Source organism: Andrena cerasifolii, chromosome 4 (assembly GCF_050908995.1).
Source record: "Andrena cerasifolii isolate SP2316 chromosome 4, iyAndCera1_principal, whole genome shotgun sequence".
Classification (NCBI taxonomy): Eukaryota; Metazoa; Arthropoda; class Insecta; order Hymenoptera; family Andrenidae; genus Andrena; species Andrena cerasifolii.
Window position 1 is genome coordinate 11,815,135 of NC_135121.1, and position 15,084 is coordinate 11,830,218.

At 48.5% G+C, this 15,084-nt stretch overlaps 1 protein-coding gene across 2 annotated transcripts in view; it reads right to left on the reverse strand.

Annotated features, from left to right (window-relative positions):
- Positions 1-15,084, reverse strand: part of LOC143367818 (neprilysin-1) — a 77,891-nt gene that overhangs the window by 55,736 nt on the left and 7,071 nt on the right. For both annotated transcript variants that reach the window (XM_076810012.1, XM_076810010.1), the window contains exon 4: positions 8,162-8,381. In XM_076810012.1, coding sequence (XP_076666127.1) covers positions 8,162-8,381 — 220 coding nt within the window. The remainder of the gene's footprint in view (positions 1-8,161; positions 8,382-15,084) is intronic.

Genomic DNA, 15,084 nt, shown 5'->3' on the forward strand with positions numbered 1-15,084 from the left:
GGAAGTTAGACACATCGGGGTTGGTTTTATATCTTGCTGCACGTGTCCCCGATGGCTTCAAAGCCGTGTTCCATCGCAGCGCCATTCCCGGAGCTTTTAAACATTGTAACACCGTGCCGTTATGCTGCAACAGAAGCGGGAAAGGAGACGCGAGCGCGTCAGCTTTTACAGCACGGTCCCTCCCCACTGAATCTTCGAAACGACCGAAGAAAAAATACGGCACCCCAGAAATTCCAACCCCCCCGACTCCCATTAAAATGAAATATACGCCGACGCGAGAGCATCAACCTTCTATTTCCCCGCAGTGCCATTCTCTATATTTTTGTGTCTCGCGGTGTCATTAATAAAGTCCGAGTGGCTTTTTATCAGCGATGGAGGAAGCTTCGTTATGGCCACCCTCTAAATATCTCGCGCATCCAATTACCAGCAAATTGCTCGCCCCGAGCCGGAGTCGATCGAGATCCTCGAGGATCGATACTGCTAACAGTTACGTCCCGTTAATAACGCTGGCGCGTCAACGAACAGGACGACAGAGGATACCGCGACGGTGTCGAGCGGCTCCTTGACTCGGATCGGACACGCGTTAGGACAATTTGCGAGGATCGACCGTTTGCGTTCCCAGGCACGCAACCGCCCCCGCTCGGGTATCGATGGATCGGACAATTGGTATCGACGGTGGCGTTAGTCGAGGGAAACCGGGTCGTGCTCGATATCCTAGCTCGTTAATTCCCCGGTAGTTTCTTTGCATCGCGCAAGATTACCGTTTCATTGGGCCAGATTGCGTGGCAGTGAACTCGAAAGCTTTTTCCCACGTAAGAATTCGTGAGTGCTGATTCTATGAGACGTCGATATCGTGAATGGAATAAAGAGATTTTCTGAACGTGGAAACGGGAGGAAAGTCGATACAGAGAAGGGTGAATTTCTCGGCGCTTTGTGGTCGAAGGGGACGCGGAAGAAAGAGGAGCTCGAGGGTGGGGCCGTTTCCCTCGGTAATTCGAGAAATTTATTGTTGCCAACTGTTAAGACTCCGCTGGAACGAGGTGAGTTTCAAGGACCATCGAGCGAGAGGCTAATTAGAGGAGGTCTCTTCATTGCCCGGAGCTGAGTTACCGATACGGCCCTGTTTGCACCCTCCTCGGGGGGCGGTCCGTAAACCACCATCTCGTTACATTCCTGCGAGCCACTCTGCTGGCCAGCAATCATTGATCTCCATCGGTTTTTCGATTGAATTTCGGCATTTGGAACGGAGTGTATGCGATAGGGTCCCTGCAACAGCGGATCATACTCGCCGGAAACGTTTCGTAATACGCGTCCTCTATTCCGTAACAGCGTGGCCCTGTATCCAAAGCTAGAAGCTCCAAGACTCTCCCTCCCTCGCCCACCGTCTCGGATAGAAGTTTCGATAACAGGGAGTTATACAGTGCGAGTTTTTACGAAAGTTCCCGGAGCCACGAGTCGCCACCGCCATCATAAACGAAACTTCCCGCGGAATACTACGAATTGTACTCAAGACTCTGCGCCCCCGAATCACGGTGAACAGCAGAATTTTAAGTAACAAGAAGCTACCGTGGCGCCGAACTTTCTCGATAACCTTAATTTGCATCGATTCGTACCCCCAATAGCTTCCTACACAGAATTTATCCCGGGTCCGAGTTTACCACTGCCCGAATTCCATTCGTCTCGATCCCTGGGAGTTGTTTGGCAAAGAAAACGACAGAGGGTCGAAGGATGCTGCCTCTATGTCCCTCTCCCTCGCGGTTACACCTCACGAGATCGTAAATCTCGTATTATCGATTACCGGGAACGAATGTCCTGTTGGAAACTACTCTAATAGAACTTGTTCAGGAGGAATAATTCAGCGGTGGGATACACTTAAACATAAATATATTTTTAGAACAATAACTGCCTTAATCCACTAAAAGAGTTAAGATTAAGAATGGTCGGAGGTGTTGTCGTAGTGATCGTTCGTAGTTGACTGCCTGCTAAGTTGATTCACAAAAAGCCTTTGGGTCGCAAAGGAAGGGATGAACTCGTGGGAAGGGACGAGGATGTACATTGGGGACCTCCTGAGTGAAGGCGGAAACCGAGTCATGGACAGCCACGGTAAGGGTGGGTACTAGAAAAAGCAGGAATCGAATGACCGGCAACCGGCCGGATGACAGCAATAAAACCCTAACGACGCAACGCAACTACGTGGCTATGAAGATTTAAGATTTAATTAGCGGAACGCCTCGGTAGGTGGTAAAACTCTTCGAGAGGTAGGGTAAGTGTGGGTATTATTATTATTATTATTATTATTATTATTAACGGGAAACCCTTTAGTGTACGGAGATACAAAATTATTACCATTACTACATAGAATAAATTACTACATAGATAAAAATAAGAGAAATATATATTAAATATATATTAAAAATAAGTTTTGAGGTTTTGACCACGAAAATGGATATAGTTCTTCAATTGACATTTGTATTAAACTTGTACAATTCAAAAATTTAATTTCTGTAGTTTTGGCCATAAAATCGCAAAATTTCCCCACTGTGTGACGACTGCGTAACCTTTTCTCCGACCGTACGTCAACCTAACGTCCAAAGTGAGCCCAGGTGCGTGAGTGACAATTACAACTCTATAAAGATGCCAAGAAAAGATAAAAGTGAAAAAAATTTTAAAAAAATAATAGAAAAGTCAATTGGCTTTCTTATACTAATATTTCGCCTAACATCAGTCCGTAGTAATACACGCGCAGTAATTGGCATTTTTGGTCCGCAGTAACTCCTGCAATGACATTGATGTTTCAATCTCTGTATATTTAATTAACTGTGCCTATTACCCCGCGCTCACATTTTTTTATGAAATTATTAGGGTCCCAACTTTCTTTAAAAAAAAAGGAGGGGGGATTTTCATTCATTTGAGCGATTTATCGAACGTTCTAAAGTGAACCTATCTTAAAAGTCCGCAGTAATACCCACACCTACCCTATCGGTTTGACGTAAACCAGACAAACAGAGACTGAACAAGTAGAGCTTCTCACCGAATTCTCAGCTGCCGCGGAACGTCACAGCGTTCCCCTCGGTCAGGGACTGCAGCACCGCGGGTTCAATGCGGTTACCGCAATAAAAACACACGTAACGACCGGCGAGCCGCTTAAATTCCGGCTCTGTATTCTTAATGCTCGAGAGCGTGGAAACGTCACGCTGGCGGCGCGAGCGTGTCCCAATTTTAGCGTCGTCGCAAGGAGCCGCGGCGGGGCAAGGCTGCGCCTAGCATGTGCCACGAGCTCGCCGAGCGGAAAATGAGAGGAATGCATCCTCCAAACGTGTCCTCGACGGGGCGACTTAACGTTGCCGGGAAAAAATCCCCTTAAAACGCCCGAAGTCGCGTGGAATTCTTCCGGTCCTATCTGCGAGACGCGTCGCTGGCGGGCGATGGAGGGAAATTCGCCACTTCTAGAGGCAATTGGTTTCGTTCAACGACACTGGGATATGCGACGGGACTATTTTTGGTTGCGGAGAGGTAGATACCATTTCGTGGGGGACGCGGGAAGTAATTAGGGCACAAATACCGTGTCCAGGGGAAGTCGAAATAGATTCACCCCCTTCGCGGCGATAAAGCTAATTTCCCTGGGTCCTGAGAGATTATCGAATTTGCGGTCGGACGGTGCGACGGCCGGCCAAGTGTACGTGCGCATCCACGTAGAGATTTCACGTAGCCGGGCAAATGAACGAACCAACTTCGCCGCTTAATCAGAAGGAATAGCTCGGAGGAGGGAGGAAAAACAAACGACAGGTTCGTTAAACTTTTCCAGCGCCGGGACGAGCGATACGGGATTGACCTGGCTGTGTTCCGCGGACGAGGCAGTAAACCAAGGGGAACGTATGAAACTGCCTCGCGGAAAAACGAGGAACAACAGACAGGTTCGAAAGTTCGAAACCACGAATCGTTTCCACTCTTCTGCTATCTCGTTCCGAGGCGATACGGCTGGTTGCCGTTCGCGGCCCGCCCGTCGAGAGATCGACGGATCGATCCAATCGTCGGGATCCCCCACGTAACTCGTGCAACTCGCCGAGGCCGAACTTGACCCATTAAACAGCCTGGATTAATCAAGTTTGCTACCCCCTTCGTTCTTCTTACGTAAATTCCGCTGCTATCTAAGGCTTCGCCGTCGGGGTTCCGGCAACGAAGACGAACGCGCTTTCCGCCGCGAAGGCGCGCGTGTTCGACGTCTCGAGGAAAAGCCAAGGTTTTCCGCGCTGAACACGTGCGGGACACAGGGACACTTTATATCGCCGAGTAACAAGGAGACTTTCGCGAGTACCCGACACCTCCAGGCTTAAAGGTGATTTATGGCCATAGTTTGTATTATAAAAGAATTTACGTTCTTCGCCGGCGTAAAGCACACGCATTAAGCGTATCGAAGGAAAATCGGAGAGCAAAGAAGACGTCCCGCGGAGGACGTCGCCTGAGACGAGGAGCTTGGAAAGAGATTGCGCGGGTGAGACAGCCCCGAAGGAAATTGGCCAAGCAAATCCCGAGCTGGCATCGAGGCTGATCCAACGCGATCCCCCGCAAGACAGATCGAAGGAAAAAAGGCTGTCTGGTGGAAACGGGGGACCGCGCAGATCCCTCTGTACCAGCAGACACGAAAAGATTCTGGCGCCAAGTGTTCGCACCAGGGAACAAAGAGCAGTTGATTTTTAACCCCCTGCCAACCCCTTTCAGTTCGCCCCTCTTCTGACGGGGCTCGCCTTTTTGTCCCCGCTGCGACGTGCAGTTGGAGTTTATAGGGACTTTTCGAGGAGAATGGAAACAATCGGTCGCTCCAAGTGTTTACGCTACCGAAAGGGACACATGGGGATTATATTTTTAATGGAAGAAGAATACCTCGGGCGGGGATGTTTTTGTGTAACATTTTGCTCGAGCGAGAATAAATGTCCGAAGGCAATCGACGCACGGGAGATGTTGGATTTCTAGCTGCTCCGCTGAAATATTTCACCCTCGCCTGGTCGAGCTATCAAGCTCGCTCGCCAGTGCTCTCGCCCCTTGAAACAAAAGTACCTATCAAATGCCTCCTTTTTTTTTTTACCTACTGTTCGAAAGATTTATGGCGATCTTCCCTGGCGTATTATACGCGTTAATCTTCGTTCGAGCGCGTTTTCGCAGCCGAACCGGGGCCGCGTCGCGCGATTTAGAAGGCACGAGTGACTGGCGCTCGCGCGAAAAAGTGAGCAGGGAAAGCGATGAATTATTACGCGGCGCGTCCGTGTGTCACGCTTTGAGAACGCGGCATGTTTTTCATAGAGCCGAGCCCTCTAAATCTCCATCTCCGCTGACCCTTATTCCCTTCGCGCTCGGCTACCGTCGTCAAGGGGGAGCATTCGAAGGCAGAGCAGCGAGAGCGACGCCAAAGACGAGGAAAGTCACGGATACGTCTCAAATAGTGTTCCTTCCCGAGAATGCATTCTCGAGAATTTCCCGAGAAATTTTATAATTGCTTATTGCTTATTTCTCGAGAAATACTATAGTCTAGGAAAAATATTATGAATATCATTTATTTTCGTAAATGAATGTGTTACTAGTTAATCGCGGACGTATAAACACATCTACAATTTATAATACATCTTATTAATAGCATTAGAACCTGTATGAATTCCAATAGAAAATCACAGTACAGAAGATTCGATATTATTAACTGCTGAAGGTGCTCTTAAATTCTTGTTTAAAAATTTAGGAAAATTGAATACTGAATTAAGTACGTAATGAGTTTCTTGTGGCTATTAAAGAAGAAATATAGAAAAGAGGAGAATTTCTTCCAAAGGGGTCAAAAGACGCATTTCTTCATTTAACAGCTAAGATAGAGATATATATATATAAAACGTCAAAATATAACAGTAACAGATTTTGCCACAAAAAAGAAACAAATTCGCTGACGCTACATTAAACGCATTGTGCTATTTAAAAATAAATTTTATAACCTAATAGTAATGTTTCGCTTTGAACAAATTTTATATTATATAAATAAATTTACCAATTATATTTAATATCTATTTTTTTCATTTACAGAAGTTTTGTATAAATTAGACAGGAATAATCATTTAGTTAAAGTTTTCTTGTGTTTCTGATAAATATTATCGACATTATTCCAAAAATATAATTTTTGCAATATTTTTTTTCAATTTCTCGAGAATTCTCAAGAAATATGATCTCATTTCTGATTTCTCGAGAAGCAAAAAATATGGAGAAATCAGGAACACTAGTCTCAAAGAATTTATCAATCTAAAGTGATTTCTCTGCTGCATTTGTGATTTCTTTGCTTCAATTAAAAATCACCCTTCTACTAATTTTAACACGATATCCTTCGAAGTTTCAACAGATTCGAGACTGATTTCAATTAAACATCGCTTTCGAATGAATTACAATGTTTCTCAGACGAAGACAGAGACCGAGCTCACTCTCTAACTGAAACAACTCCACGAATTTGAAAGTGTCCTCGCAACTATCGTCCCTCGGACCTCTCAGCCAACTTTCTCACCGAAACAATGAGACCCAAAGTTCCCTCGGTTAGGCCACACAGCTGTTGCGCCCGCGAAACCGTTTAACCACGTTCGCCTACTGCTTCGCAGTTGAAAAAAACAGCCACTGTCTCGAACAACAGCCAGAGAAAGTATCCAGAAAGTTGTCGGAATTATGAGCAGAGTGGCTGGCTCTACTCTGCCTGCGCAGAAACGCGCGGAGCGGAACAACTTTTTCGGTGGGGTGGACACGCAGCAAGTTGTTTTTCAACCCCTTGCGTCAGCGCACCGTGACGTATGCAAGTCCAACTCTTTTAATCGCGTGTGACCTACATACTCCCCTGGCTCGTCTTCTGTTTACTCGCGCACGTCGCTGCAGATGTACACCGAGATTTGGATGATTTAGGAGCTTGTTGTATCCCGGCTAATTTCAGGAGTCACGTTTCAAAGAATGTCACAGAGAGTGAATCGTCAACCTACTGCTCAGGGCCGGCGGAATCCATTGTGCAAGTTATACAGCGCCAGTCGAAGGGGGTGCTAAAAAGCTATATCGCACGCTTAATAATAAAGTAATCCAACTCCCACATAAACAAAATATAAACGTAGTTCTTTTTCTTTTGCTGGCGGCGAGCTTACAACGCATAGTGGACACGAGCTTATAGCGAGAATTTACTGTAAATAGAAAATAAATGCAAAAAATTGGGGCTCTTAAATTGAAGGCGCCAAAAATTTTCTCGCATAAGGGCGCCGACCACCCTCGTTCCATCTCTCCTACTGCTCATCGTTTCTTCCTCAGTGGAGAGCTACAAACCCCCGATTAACATCCACTGACCTACTCAATCATCCGACTGCTTAACGAGCCCATCAAAAGCGCGGCGTTCGGAGCAACAGATTGCGAAGAGAGGCTCGAGGAAACGGCATGAAAGGACACGCTAGCCCACCGAAACGGCCTTTACGCGCTCTTTCTTGCAGAGAAGTGGGATTGCTCAAAGAGAGCGCGCGAACGAAATTCTCAAGAGCGACCTTTTGATCCCTCTGCCCCGGCGTTGGCTTCTGAGAACGCGGCGTGAATTGATTAAAATCGTCGAAGGGGAAGCAACGAGGCTGACGTCGTGGGCATGACGAAACTGAAAGAGTCATCGTCGCCAGCGAAAGAACGATGCATCCAGAGTTTACCAAGATGCAAAGTCGCTTCTGTGTGAACGCTAACGCCGCTTCTTCTGGGAAACGGTATCGCAGGTAGAAGCTTGGAACGATGGCGGAGAAATTTTCCTACATTTTGCCGACCGATTGTCCAATCTTCTGGACCCGAACGTCTAGTGGATTTTCTCGATAAGAGCCCCAGCATATTCTCTCTCTTTTTCGAATTAATTTCAGCCGGCGGAAGTGGGGTTCGCGGTCGAAAATCCAGGTCCATCGATCGCTTTAATTCGGCGCGTCGGTGTGCACAGTGGGGGCATCGCGTGGTAATATTTTTCGGGTAGAATGGAATTCTTCCAGCCACGGGGTATGCAAAACCAGCCGAACGTTTTGAATTTCACCGTGGAGGTCCGAGCAAATATTTTTACGCGGTGGGGAGCTGCTGCGAGAGCTGTGCCGCGGCGTTGCAATATCTTAATCGAAAGAAAACTGTAATCGAATGGCGCACTCACTGTGAAGGTGATCGTCGACCCTCGCCTGAAGCATGTTGAAGCTCGAGCTGGGCTGATAGGGCTGCTGATCGCGAATACCGCCACACGCGAACTGATAAAAGTCCTTGCAAGGATCCACCCCCTTCTTCATGAACGCCACCATCCGCTTGGAGGCTTCCTCGCAGGCCCTCGAGTCGCAGACACCCTCCGGACCATCCCGCTCTCTGATGCAGGCTTCGTCCTGGAATGGAAATCGTTTTTCCATCCTTATTATGCCTCCTGTCGCCAACATTCTCCAAGTATTCACGCTCCCACATCCATCGAACCTACATTCGCAGATATAAAAGCTACTGTGAAGATTCACCGACACCCTTCCCAAGTAAATCCGCCAGCAAATGCGTTGAAAGCGTCGCCCCAGGTTTCTTTCAATAATTCGTCATCGGAGGTCGACTTTAAACGACGGAAAAAACGAGTGTTTTTCTCCCAGCTCTTTCCACCCACCCCCGTACGAGGTCGTCGCGATTCTTCCGCCCTCTGTTCCTGTTTAATGTGTCGGACCGCGGAATTCTTTCGTGCGGAATCAGGAGTCATACGTCTTCGCTGAAAGAGACGAATGGCGCCGCGTGGGCTTCCAAGCTAGCTGTAGATAAATAGGAGGGGAAAAAATGAATGGAAAAGGAGGACGATGGAAGGAGGGTGATCGCTGAGGGTGAAGAATCGACCAGAAATTACGCGGGGTAAAAATCGGAGAACTTGGCGTCCTCGAAATGCCACGGACTAAGGGCCAGCGGAAGCTGCGTCAACGATTTTCATTGTCATCAATTGCTCCCCGGCGAAGTAGATAGCCGCGCGCCTTTTTGACAGAGACGAACGATCGCGCTGCGAAAATCGCGACGGCCTCGAGTGCTGCCTTTCGACCAATTTAAGTCTTGCCTAGCCGAGGGAGCCGGACGCGAGCAAAGTGAAATTAATGTTGACGGGATCCACCCAGCGATACCCGGCTACCTCAATCGTCATCTTCTCTTAGCGGTATTAAATTTCTGACCCGCCGCAGCGCCGCATTTCGAGAGAAAGAGACGCAAGTAGCGGATATCCATTTTCTTCAGAATATTAGAAAATAAATGACGGGTGATAAGGGGAAGCTAGTTTGGCCCAGTTCTTCTGGATAAGTTCCCGCCCGGCGAAGTGTCCAAACTTCCACATTTCGAAATGAAGCCTGCAACAGGCTCTAACCAAAATTCATCCCCGACAAGCGCATTAGAATTGTAAGAACCTAGATCCCTCGGAACCCTCCAATCTGTAATCCAAGCCACTCGATTGCTCGACGACCACACTCGTCATTTTCTCCGTGCCGTGGTGTAGTTGGCCCCAGCATTAGGGGTAATAAATCCATGTCGCAGGGAAGGCTTCACCCTCGGGTAGGGCCGCGTTCACGGTATCGCTCGATTCGGGTCCACCCCTTGGCATCGCGGTCGCTCGTAAACATCATGGTACCCGCGTTATCGACGACTTATCTGTTATCGAGGCGGTGAAAAGGGCCGAGCAGAGCCGACAAATCCCTCTGCCAGCCTCGCGACGTTTCTTCGAGCCCTCTTTTCGCCGGGCTGCCCGCTGAATTGCTCTCTGCCCGTCTGGCGCGCGACGAACTCGCGAGACACACGTGCGTTCGGCCGCGTTAATGGAAGTCGCTCCGCGCCGTCGAGCTTGATCAAGCATTCGCCTGGAGTGATAGGGAGGGGGTGGAAATAGAATCGGCGACCTAGCCTCCCAGGGGAAGCGAGTTTCGTTATCAAAGTTCGCGTGGAAGAGCGCGTCCTCGGTCGCACGCCCCCGAGGGACGCGCGTATTGCTAGAAAGGACTCGCCTGGAGTCTCGCTGCGATGTAAATTAGAATATTTTTCCACGAGAGTAGGAGAGAGAGAGAGAGAGAGGGAGAGGAAAGGCGTGTGTCGCTTTTCCCGTGCCTCCTCGACGCAAAGGTTGGGGCAGGAGTTCGTGTTAAGTGAAATTAAATTACATCCACGAGCTTTCAATTCATATTCCGAGCACGGCCTACCGCTCTATCTAAATCACATCCGGCTGGGAAAGATGGCTGCAGCTGGGGAGCTCGTTCCAGCCGAAACGGTGTATTTACCTTGTTTGCAGGCGGTGCCGAGCGTGTCGCACGCACTCCACGCTAAAGGGGGACAGCGGCGGGCACGTGCCTCGCCCGGGACGTCGGGGAAATTTTGCGCTTCGGTTACACGTAAGAAAGCGTCCCGGAGAACGTACTATGCAAATGAAACTTCGTCGCGCTCCACTCTTTAATACGACGGAAAATCCCCCTCACGGTCTCGACGAGGAGACTCTCCCACGCGTCTAGTTTACGATTATAGGGTGCTCCTGCTGGCATCTTCCTACTCTAAAATTAAGAACACAATCTGTTTCGGAGAGGATAAACGGAAGGAATGATTCTTCGCGCGAGGCAAAGTCGTTCTAAAACCAGCCCTGTTTTTAACCTGTTAACTGCGTCATTTCTGGATCAGAAACGTCTCCAGTTTATCATTACTGGTGAATTAACTCAGTTCGTCCTACGCGTTACCCCGCCGATATTTTTACTTGCCAGATTTTTCTCTGTAGCCTTAAAAATTTATAAGATAAAATTACAATCCTGCAAAATCAGACGTGCAAATGCATGTTTCTTTTTCTAATTCCCGAAGCATTAAGTTTCTTATTTTTCGGTCCTCTCTAACATATCCAAAAATCAAAATGATCGGAGGCGGACACCTAAAATACTCTCCTTGTAAGCAGAGACTGTTCGCCCGGTCGCGTCTGTCTATTGCCGGTTACTTCTACTTGCGCGACCGTGACTTCAGTAGTGCAGGCAGCTAGCTGCTCAGACAAAAGGAGCCCGGCATCTTGGAAGATTTCGTCGACTCTCGCGCGCCCAACGGGGAAAGATAAAGGTCGGGATGAAGGGTAGAGCCCTGACCCCCGTGCAGGGTTGACATTTGCCTCGAAACCTTACCTCGCTGCATGGCTTCGTCGGCGATACAGCTATCCAACACCGTGCCGCCTCGCGATTCTCCGGGGCCAAACGACCGAAGACTTTCATTTCAAATACATCCACTTGCATCTCTGAATATTGAATACCGAATAAATCATCCAGAACAACTAAGCAAATTGACTCCTCCAAGCTACCGTGACTCGCGGATCAACAGATCCTCCTTCGAGACGCGTGTTCGCTGGATCGCGTTGAAAGGAGGTGATGATTCCATCGGGACGGGTGAAAATCGCGTTACAGAGTATCCCGGAAAATATATATTCAAGAATTCTAATCTCAGTTGAATGGTCAATTTATGTTGAGTCCTTAATTCCGACTACAAGACACTTTAGAGGAAGTTTAATGGTCCATGGACGCCAGCAGCCCGTTACATCGACGTAACCAAGGTTATTCCACGCCTTTCCGACCCTCCACGGTAGATTCCCGCGGCAATCTGATTGGAATCTCTCTGGCCACGCTCAGAGGCCAGCTGTAATCACTGGCAAACTTATTAACAGGCTGGAGCCCGGCGGAAGGCGTAGCGAAAAGAGCCGCTTAATTGATCGCGGATTACCTGGAAGCCCCTCTCGTCGATCAATCGTCCAAATTGATCCCAGAGAATCGACTTTCGACGCTGAGAAGAAACGTTACCGGCTTTCCAACGAAGAAACCGATCGCGATACCGTAACCTCGCGGAGGGATTACGCCCCAGCCGAATCGACTCGAACGGATGTCTCTCGCGTGTAAAAACCGAGCATCGAGCGCCGACAGGGGCTTTAAATAAAACAGAGGGGTTCAAAGAAATTCAGACTTGGCTCGAATAATTCCACCGTAAAAGTGTCCATAACGGTCGCAACAAGAGGATTTTCATGCCGCACCACTGACCGGGCAAATTGAATCATTGTTTAATTGGAACGCGTATCTATAGCCCGCGGGCGTCGATTGCCAGCCGCTCGATGCACCGTCCGACGAGTGCAGCGAATAAATTGGTCGATACGTGCCCGAATCATCTCGTCTCTCGCGCGGAAAGAACGACGGGAGAGCTGCTTTCAACGACAGCCTGTCCCGATGGGCACCTAAACGTACATACGCCAATCCCATTAACAGAACGCAAAATCCCCCCGAATAATTGACATCATCCCTTCAACAATCTCCCTTGTCGTCTTGAACGAACAAGTCCATGGGTCTTCCGCGATCGAGCTTGTTACGGTTTCCAGAAGTCAATCTACGAGATTCCCACGTAAATTCCAAGTCCCAGAGGCTCCTGTCTCGCGAAATACCATTACCCCAGAATTGGTAAAGTTATTCCTGTGTATTTCGCGGGTGGATTACGGTTACACCAGAGTCGTCAAGGTGCCTCGCTCTAGAATCGAAAAATCCAGCTCGCGTGTCTATTCTAGGACCAATTAGCCGATCTTTCTCGCTTATTTATTTTTTTTTTCGCGGTTCCCACTAGCTGCCGCGGCAATCGGGGAAGGCCCCCTCGCCGCACTGTAACGCACAACTCTGGCTAATTAATGGCCGGTCGATGGATTTAATAAATTCACGGTAAACAGAGGCTCGTTAGAGGCGATCTATTTTTAAGCTGCTAGGTCTATTCTCGGCCCGGTCGCGAGACGATCGATCGATCGCGCCCGCGTTAACGATTGCGTCCCTCCGCCCGACCTTTAGCCGCCCGCGCCTCTCGCGAATCCCCCGGCACGGACGAAAAATAGGGAGAGCCGAAGCGGCTCATTTTCATGCCGGCTGGGACAACCGTCCCCGGCTTCGCGTGATCACGGAGATGAATATAAACCACACTCGAACGTTGCGGTGCGCAAAGCTCGCGACGAGATTGGTGTTGACTCTGCGAGCACGGGGTGGGCTTTAATAACGAGGCTTTCGATAATACAGTCAGACAAAGTGAAATAGGCAAGAAGCTGAATGTTTAAAGGGGTCATCGGTGCCCTAATTTCGTCCCTCCCCGCTTTCTCTGGATTATTATTGAGAGTACTTTCGGCGTGCCTCGAGGCAGTGCTGGATTAACCAATAAGGAAAATATGCACGTGCTTAGGATATCAGGAGACAGGGGGAATTTTCTGAATTTTAAAAGATCTAATTTTTATGAGAAACACTTTTTAATCAAATTATCATTGCGTTGAAGTGATCACCCTGTATAAGGGGCCTCAAAATCTTTCAAGTGCTTAGGGTCTCTAACTCTAAAGGTCCTAAGTGAGCCCAGCACAGCGGCGGTACACGAAGAGTTTGTATTTCCCTGGATAGAGCATCGTAAGACACTTGAACAATTCCCTGGACTCGATGAGAGTACCTTAATGAGGGAAGCATGCATCGATCACGGCACAGCTCGATCCATTACAGCATCAATTAACACGCAAACACGTGCCCAAGTATATATTGAATTACGATCGTCTTTCGATGACCTTTAACTCAATTATAAGTTGCTTAATGTTAATGGAGAAGCCGCGCAAGGATAACTGAGAGCTGATACCAATTACACGGCGATTACTCGCTCGAGAGCAACACGGCTGCAGCGCGTTTAGCTCGGCTGAAGGTTTTCAACAACGACTGCGTCAAATCCAATAGAGATCGGGTGCAAGCGACTGCCTCGATCATTCGCGAGCACTTTCGCTGCAGACGATCATGAGAAATCCAGAGTTTTATCAGACAATCTCCGCCTACGTCGAAACTTCATCTCTTGTCGCCAGCGAACACCGTCTTCAAAGTTACATAGGTGAAACCAGGATGTCTGGGGCTCGTTTGATCTCGTTTGCAACCAGACGCTTGGAAATCCTTCGAACGAGACGAGGCCTGCAAGTGGAGCGTGGAAAATCCCTGGGAAATTCTTCCCGTTCCTGCGCGTGCCTCGGCTTCGCCACAAACGTGACATATTTTCGCTCGCCATTAAACGTCCTTAGAGCACAGGGTGAAAGTGAAATCGCGACGCAGGGAAGAGAGGAAGAGAGCAGGGGCAGATTTGAAGATCTGACGCCCCTAGGCTTAACCGTCCGCCACCCTTTCCGCGAAATATCATCAAATATTTCAATTTAAAAGAGTCGAGACAAGTTTCAAATTAATTCAATACGGCAATTCACCTGAGAATAATTCTTTAAATTATCGGACTGACATAGAAGTTCGTACATAGAAGCGTATGGGTTGACGCGTTAACGAATTTTCACTTTTTTTACCTTCCATATATCAGAAACTAATTGTCACCTCAAGTCGAAAATTTGTTGCGATTGATGTCTCATCACGAGGTATCATTTGGCTTCAAAAGTTTTTTGGGTCACTCTTTCATGATCCCCCAAATTTGCTGCTCCCGAAAATTTAATACTCCCCAAAATTTGCCGTCCCTCAAAATATATCTCTCCCCAAAATTTGCCGCCCCAGGCTGCAGCCTACTTAACCAATACCCAAATCCGCCCCTGGATAAGAGAGAGACCTCGTTCCATACTTCTGTTTCCACACTCGCTATCACCTCTGTCGCGGTTGCATTAAGATTTTCAACGCGCCCTTTGTATATGGACGAAATTTCCGAGGGTTGCATTCGGTTTTGCTCGTGACGTCCAGCTCCGGCAGCGTGAAAGCGCGTGATATAACGCTTTAGGGAAACAGGCTACACGAGGACATAAACTCTCACGGTCTGACTCGTGCGGACAAAACCTGTTACACCGTGCTGCCCTTCCCGACAGCTTACAAATCGTCCTGTTCCATTCACGCGCCCTCTGCGGAGGTGAATCTCCGTAGACGCAGAATGACCGCCGAAACTCGTGGATGCGACCGAGCAACGGATATGTCCTATCGAGAAGATTCATCCCCCTGCGTGCGCCATCCCTGAGGAAGCCACGGACGTTTATGATATTTCACGAGTGGGATGAACGTTGAATTGGAGGGTGGAAAGGTGTCGTCCGATCGTGTGAATCAT